Source organism: Gadus chalcogrammus, chromosome 7 (genome assembly GCF_026213295.1).
Source record: "Gadus chalcogrammus isolate NIFS_2021 chromosome 7, NIFS_Gcha_1.0, whole genome shotgun sequence".
NCBI classification, from domain to species: domain Eukaryota; kingdom Metazoa; phylum Chordata; class Actinopteri; order Gadiformes; family Gadidae; genus Gadus; species Gadus chalcogrammus.
Window position 1 is genome coordinate 11,346,661 of NC_079418.1, and position 8,408 is coordinate 11,355,068.

The 8,408-nt window shown below is 46.9% G+C and overlaps 1 protein-coding gene across 1 annotated transcript; it reads left to right on the forward strand.

The window, feature by feature from the left end:
- The first annotated feature begins 11 nt into the window (after positions 1-11).
- spry4 (sprouty homolog 4 (Drosophila)) lies at positions 12-2,423 on the forward strand. The gene has a single exon (XM_056594667.1). The coding sequence runs from the start codon at positions 960-962 to the stop codon at positions 2,247-2,249; it is 1,290 nt and encodes a 429-aa protein (XP_056450642.1). The 5' UTR covers positions 12-959; the 3' UTR covers positions 2,250-2,423.
- Positions 2,424-8,408: the final 5,985 nt, after the last annotated feature.

Consider the following 8,408-nt stretch of genomic DNA (forward strand, 5'->3'; position numbering starts at 1 on the left):
GGTAAATGACGCCTTCAAGAAGGCTCCCTAATGTGTTATTAGGCCTACAATGTGTAATAGGCCTAGTTATATTCACGTGTATTCGCCCTTTTGGTTTGAGCTGATCTTGCTTTGCCTATTCGAGTCTTTTTCCATGCAAACCCTATTCTCTCTGGGTTGCTCTGCTCTTAATGAAAGCACTTTGGGCCCTAGCGCCGTTGTTCTGGTGTCAGCGGCAGGATAAAGGCTGCCTGGAGGTCTGCTGGTATGTGGTCTTAACATGCCAGCCTAGTTTCTGGATAATAACAAGGCATTTCTGTTCTGGAAGGAAATCTAACGGTTTCCTTCTTATCCCGTAAGGAGTAGCACTGGGATTAATGTGTGATACTGTTGAAGGAAAGCATTAAGTGTTAGTTTTATTGCTGTTAAAATTAAAAAAAAGCAGAGCAAGAGTTAGTGAAGGCCATTCCTATTTATTTTAGTCGAGGAAAGTGGATAAAGTGATAACCTGTTTTCTGTCTATTTTAGTAACTTTTTTTTTTAATATGTTAAACAAAGTCGTGGGATTTTTATTAGATCTTTCATGTGAAAGTAGTAACTTAAAAAAATAATGAGCCAGAAAATAAAAGAAATAAAAATTGCCATAATATCTAAAAGTACTGAACATATTATATATACTTTGTATACTCAGTGTAGTAATGTGTAACAATCTAAATGCATCTATGTTCAGCCCAATCAGGTCTTCGAAAGTTCACTTTGGAATTGTTTATTTCTTTGCAGGCCACACATCAGAACAAGATTTTGGCAAAGTCTAAATAAAGACAATAAAAAGGAAGATACCATATACATCCAGTGCACTCTCTAACCTCTCTCTCTCTCTCTCGCTCTCTCGCTCTCTCCCTCTCTCTGTCTCTCTCTGTCTCTCTCTTTCTCTCCAGGTTGCCGATGCCGCTGTAGAGTCCAGTCTCGCGTGACGCTGAATGAGGAACTCCAGCCTGCACATGGATTCCAGGGTTCCCCACCACATCCCGGGAGTGTCGTCCTCCCTCATCTCCCAGCCTCTGCTGGACAGCCGGACGCCCTACCCCCACCTGCCGCACCCCGTCACCATTTACCCCATCGACCAGATGAAGTCATCACACGTGGAGAACGACTATATCGACAGCCCGGCGGTGGTCTCCCAGCAGCCCACCCACACCAGCAGCGGCGGCACCCCCAGCAGCCAGAAGACGGCCTCCAGCCGCCGGATCACCTGGCTGGGTCAGAGTCAGGAGGCCTTCCTGGGCGCCAACCAGAACCACCACCACAACCACCAACACCACAACCACCACCACCACCACATCCACCCACACCAAGGGCAGGGCCGCTGCGAGCCCCACCAGGACACCACCACCCACCCCTGGATCTCCTTCAGCGGGCGGCCCAGCTCCATCAGCAGCAGCAGCAGCACCTCGTCCGACCAGCGGCTGCTGGACCACGTGGCCCCCACGCCCACCGCGGACCAGCACCACCACCACCACCACCACCACCACCACAACCACAACCAACACCACAGCTCCGTCAACACCATCACCCACCCCAGAACCCCGGGGGGTTGCTTGTCCTCCTCCGACGCCAAAGCCCTCACCTCCTCTTCCTCCACCTCCTCCACCTCCTCCTCCTCCACCTCCTCCTCCACGTCCTCCTCCTCTAAATCGCTGGATGCGAAGCCCGGCAAAACACTGGCGCCCGCGGGGTCCCGGCACGCCGGCTCGCCGCCCGTCTCGGCGCTGATCCCGTCCTCCCCGGCCGAGAAGAAGCACCTGCTGCTGTGCGAGCGGTGCGGGAAGTGCCGCTGCACCGAGTGCACCCTCCCCCGGCCGCTGCCCTCCTGCTGGGTGTGCCACCAGGAGTGCCTGTGCTCGGCGCGGAGCCTGGTGGACGCGGCCACGTGCATGTGCCTGGTGAAGGGCGTGTTCTACCACTGCGGGGAGGACGAGGACGAGGAGGGCTCCTGCGCCGACAGGCCCTGCTCCTGCGCCGCGGCCCACTGCTGCGCCCGCTGGTCCTTCATGGCCGCCCTGTCGGCGGTGCTGCCCTGCCTGGTGTGCTACCTGCCCGCCACAGGCCTGGCCAAGCTGGGGCAGAAGTGCTACGACAGCGCCAGCCGGCCCGGGTGCCGCTGCAAACACTCGCAGGGCGGAGGCGTGGGGGTTAAGAGCGGCGGCGGCGGCGGCGGCGGTGCCGGCGTGAAGGCCAAGGTGCTGGGGAAGCAGCCGCAGGGCTCGTGATGGCAGACGCCGCCGCGCATGGAACTCTGCTGCAGCGTTGTCGTTGTAGTCGTCATGATTGTCGTCGTTGAGATGGTGGGACAGGGACCCGTAGATGAACAATGCTAGCTCTCAATGGATAGGACAATCCCAGAACCCTTAGGCACCTCCCCCGCGCCCCGACCACACCCACCCACCCACCCAAACACTGCCCCCCGCCCCGGGCCTGCTGGGTCTGGGGGTAGACGGCTTTAGATCGTGTAACAATGGTACTTAGGTTGCTTGGTCTTCGTGTGAAGAGTAAGATGGGTTGAAATGACAACTGCTCTTTAAGAGGTTGTCAGGTCAGCTGTGTGTGTGTGCGTGTCAATGCGCATGTGTGTGTGCACCAGTGTCTGCAGGCGTGTTTATGTGTGTGTCTGCAAGTGTGTGTGTGTGTGTGTGTGTGTGTGTGTGTGTGTGTTCGTCTCACGAGACGGACTGAAGAAGGACAAGAGACTGGACTGTGGGACTGGTGCGGATGCTTTTTTGGTTTTGTTTAAGATGATGATGGCTGAACGCACAAAGTCAACGTCCCTCTTTGCTGCTCTGTATTTCACAAATAATTATTCGTCATGGTTACCAATTAGATCCTCTTAGCTGTTGTTCTTCTGACGGCATAGAAGAGACACACACACACACACACACACACACACACACACACACACACACACACACACACACACACACACACACACACACACTATAGACGCTTACTTTAATGTGGTGGTTACAGGATGGGTCACTTTTAGCAGTGAAGTTACCACTTAGCTTCTGTCTCTCTCTCTCTCTCTACAATTACACTGACCGTAGTTCAGTGTCACAAGTCTTCCTTCGATAGCTTGACAATGCTACGTTGGCATTGCTAACATTTTATCCCTTTTGTTTGTCATATGCGGCTTTGAGATGATAGTTATAGCCCATAATCTTTCTTAGACGTGAGGCGTTTATAAGTTAAAAAATAAGAGGCGCTGTGTTGCAAGTGATAAAGAGATATTCACTTCTCAGTGTGTTCCTGTTTCGGGGGCAAAAACTTTGACATGCTTAAAGATTGTGAATGCTGTTGACTTTCATCAATCACCTCAGACATAATGCATGTCACAACACGCATGCACATATAATGGATACCCACAGTGCTAGAAGTCAATGTATTGTAGGAAAAATAAAAAACTAACGTAACAGAATTAGTCTCTAAAGTACAGTCAACTTTCTCAGGGAGCGTTACAGAGATCCTCCACAGCTCAGCCTCCAGTACGTTTCTAAACTGCCTTTCCAGAGCCCGCTCTACGCCTACTTTGCACAAGAAGGCAAAGAAAAATGTGTAAATGCGAGCAAATTAAGGCAATAGTGAATAATTTATCAGAGTACGCTGTGTCAGAGAAAAAGTGTCCAGAAAACAACATGAGAGAGAGAGAGAGAGAGAGAGAGAGAGAGAGAGAGAGAGAGAGAGAGAGAGAGAGAGAGAGAGAGAGAGAGAGAGAGAGAGAGAGAGAGAGAGAGAGAGAGAGAGAGAGAGAGAGAGAGAGAGAGAGAGAGAGAGAGAGAGAACTGAAGTTGTTAGTCGAAGCCTTAGTCGAAAAATCGAACCTGCCACTTGCACAACGTTTCTAAGACGCAACCCCCACCCCTACACCCCATCCCACCCCTACAGATAGGCTAAACTAAAGCACAGTATATTAACCACCATGGCTGCGTTTATGATTGGCATTGTTTTTAAATGTGTGTGAACTACGTTTAGTCCCAACTCTCCTCAACCACACAACCACTCCCTCCTCCGCCTCCTTCAACATGTCTTTTTTTAAAAACTCATAATGCTGCATAGAAGAGGTTGTCAGTCTTTTACTCTTGAAGTCTATTTTTGTGGCTTGCATGACGTTCGTAGGACTTTGCCAAAGGAAGCTAGCATAGCATGTTTATTGCTGTCCTGACTACTCACAGTTGCTACCGCACTCTTGCCAAATGGAGTTTGATGGCAGTTGGTTGATAAAGGCACACTGCCCCTATGTAGAGGCTTGCCTTTCTAACCGTCAAGTCACAAAGGGTTACCAAACATTTTTGGCTCCATAATATACAACTTTTATTCACGTTAGGCCCTGTAGCCTTATTATGGGAGGTGGTGAATGGGCTAACTTGCTCATACCTGTACTGGTATCGTTGCACAAAGCTGATATCACAAGGTAAATAATAGTACACTGTCTTTAGTCTTGAATGTATGAGGCAATATTTTCAGAAATTAGCAATTTAGCCGGATAGGAATGGTGCCAAAAACTGGTCAGATGGTTGTGGGACAAGTTTAATGCCTATTGTGGAGAAGGACATACAAATCGCAAATGTTTTGACATTATATTTAGAAATAGAGCTATGCAGGTGAAATGTTATTTGCTGTAAATAGTTTCACAACATTTGTGTTCTTTAGAAGAGACTTTTAAATGTCCTTAAAAAGATTGCATGGTACACTATAACTATGATTCAGTACAAAATATACAGAGAATATATTAAATATATATTTTAAGGGGAAGAGTGGGATGTTTTTGAGGATGCAATTCTAAACAGGTCAGGGAGAAATGACACCTCAATGGAAGAAGAGAAAAGAATGGAAACAATCGATTAAAAACTAAGATCTTCTTTACCACAGCCAATAGATGTTGAAAAGTGTGCCCGGCAATAATGCAAAATAGAGAATAAAATATAAATAGTTGAGTAATCCTACTGTTTAGGCGTCCCTCGCTCATTAACAGGCAAGAGGCTAAAGCTCTGATTTCTTATGCCAGCCCACAACCCATTTGGTTCATTGAATCCACACAAACACAATCTGTCCCCTATCTGGATTAACCCATTTCCTGCCACAACTGCCCAGTGTTTCAACCGTTTCTCTCTCTCTCTCCCTCCCTCGCCGTCTCACACACTCTCATTCGCACACACACACACACACACACACACACACACACACACACACACACACACACACACACACACACACACACACACACACACACACACACACACACACACACACACACACACACACACACACACACACACACACACATTTGCATTGCATTTTTTCTCTCTGTGCTTAAGTGGGAACACCCCCCGGCCCTGATTGACAAACACAGCTGCTGTGCATAAACTTGTCATAACACTGGGGTAAAGGTGGTCTCTCTTTTGCCTTCTTTCTCTCTTTCCCACCTTTTTCTTTTTCTCTCTCTCCCCCCCCCACCCCTCGTCTCTTTTTTCTCTGTTTAGTGATATTTTTTTTCCTGCCGGTGTGTTCTGCCTTTTGTTGCTTTATCACTGTACGGTATTGGGTACGTTCCTCTCTTCCCATTGGCTGTATTCACTCACCATGTGCTCGCTAGTCAGAAAATAAAAATCTTTAAACTATTTAAAAAAACAACAACACCTACAATGACAACACAGTGACTTTTACACTTCAGATTTAATTTAATTATTTTGTATTCTTACGAGTGGCGGTTTTTATCCAATCAAGGGATAGGCTTGGCACGGCTCCAACGGGATGAGGAGGAGAGATCTATGTACTTCTGTTCTGTTTAGATATAACACAAAGAAAAAAAGAATCTCACATATAAAAGGTTCCCTTTATAGATATATTTATTTTGAAGTTCTATTTTATATAGTATTTATTTAGATGCCAACTTTTTTTGTTTGTGAAGAAAGCTTATGTTGAAATGGAATGTACATTGACAATGAAAATATATATTGTTGAATATACCTCATTGTTGTTGTGTCTTTAATTGTATTTCCTTTAATATTAGTGGTATATTAAATTAATATTGTATTAAAACACACACACACACGCACACCAAACAGACCTTACATGTCATACTCTTTAAAATTGTCATGGCAAGAGTCTTTCAAATTGGATTAAAGGGCTTATTTAAGATCTCTTATTCAAAACCATCACTGGACCAGCCCCTGGATCAGGCAATACAACTTAAGCCGGGTTAGTTCTAAACTTTAAATCAACACTTTTAGCATTGAATATCTTGTAGCTAGTAGTCCTATGCAGAATTAGATATGAAAAAAGAAAGCAAGTGACTAATAATATATGAGGAGTGACTTTTAATAGTATTTGAGACCAAATACAATCAATGAAAGCAATAAGCTCCATGTTATATAGGTCCCACATGCCTCCATACATTTCCGAATAATTTCCCATTTTTCCAGTGAGTTACGACGCAAACTTTTACAACGTCAAGCTTAACAGCCATTTTATGTTGCCGTGCCGATGGCTTACGCCACTTCACCCTAAGAGGGAAAGCCAACATGAGTACAGCAAATAATGCAGACATTGTTGAGTGTGCACTATCATGCAAGAGGCCTCGAGAGATATGGTTGCGAGCCAACCGTTTAGTGAGTTTGGTTCACATTAGCCAATCTGTGGCATTTACAAACACAACTGTATCACAGTTTCATTTAAAATAAACACTAAATCGTGTAACTTTGAGGTTAGGGTTCAAATTATTGTAATTTTATATTCTAGGTGTATTTTTGGCTCTGAGCTTTTAATTAAGGTTACTTTCTGGCCATTTATACCACACACACACAAATGCACATATGCATATTATTTTGACTCTGTCCAACGGGGTATGTGCATGGTATGGGTATGTGTGTGTGTGTTTGTGTTGTTGTGCGTGTGTGAGTGTGAATGTGTGTGATGTGACTCTGCTGGTTTATAGGGGTGGGCTGTTATATTCAAATGTGTAACACTCCTTCTTTCAAAAGGACCTCCCGAGGTGGTATCACACATACACACACACACACACACACACACACACACACACATGCACACACACAACCATACACACACCAAAGCCCCCGCTATCCCATGAATCTCCCCTGTTATGTGTTCCCCCCCTCACACACGGCCGCGCCCCTGCATCTAGGGAGTGTGTCTCTACCTGAGAACACCTGGAGGACGAGCGGAGGAGGCAGTGTGTGATCTAATGGGATAGGACAGGTAGCGGAGGAAAACATGTGTGTGTGTGTGTGTGTAAAGGGGGGGGGGGGGGGGGCGTCCAAAATAAACATTGAGACTGGGCCAATGTCTTAATACATTTTTTAAAACTTGAAGCAAAAAGAGTAGAAAACGGAGATAGAGAACAGGAGAGAGTAGAACGCAGAAGACAGGAGAGAGAGAGAGAGAGAGAGAGAGAGAGAGAGAGAGAGAGGAGAGAGAGAGAGGGAGAGAGAGAGGGAGAGAGAGAGAGAGAGAGAGAGAGAGAGAGAGAGAGAGAGAGAGAGAGAGAGAGAGAGAGAGAGACAGAGAGGGAGGATGGGACCTGCCCTGCCGGTGTGTGAAGGGCTTCCTTCCGCTGCTCCGGGCCCCGGGGGCCATCGGGCCTGTCGACTCTGTTCCAACAGGTGAGATCAGAGAGCTGTTTACCTGGCTGTCTGTCAGCACCCCTCTGGGACAGATTCACACACACACACACACACACACACACACAAACACACACACACACACACACACACACACACACACACACACACACACACACACACACACACACACACACACACACACACACACACACACACACACACATACACCCGAACACCCAAGCCACACGCACACACACGCACAGAAATACAGAAATCATCATGATAGTGTTTACATGTACACGTGTGTACATGAACACACACTTCAACACACTCGCACACACAAGCATGCAAAATCACTCCCTCATGCACACAGACACACAGACACACACAAATGCACAACGTCACGCATACCCATGTATAGCTTCTGTGTTTCCTGTGGGACGGGAGGACATGTGACCTACTGTACTCGGTAGCCGGCGCTGGTCAGACAGTAATGCAGATCACCTGGTGTGCGTGCGTGTGTGTGTCTCTGTGTGTGTGCGTGAGCATTTCCTGTGTCTAGGGTTGTGAGTGGTGTGTACAGTAGAGCATAATGGAGGGTTGGTGCTTCCTGTGGGGATGAGTGTGTGTTTCTGTGGCCAGGGTGGAGACAGAGGCGGAGGAAGTGGTAATGCAGGTGCATGCATGCTTATTACAATGATTATGATGGTCCTGCCATGGTACCATGTTGGTATGATTGTTATTACAGCACCACGGTGGTCGTGGTGATTTATGATAATAAAATAATTAATTTCA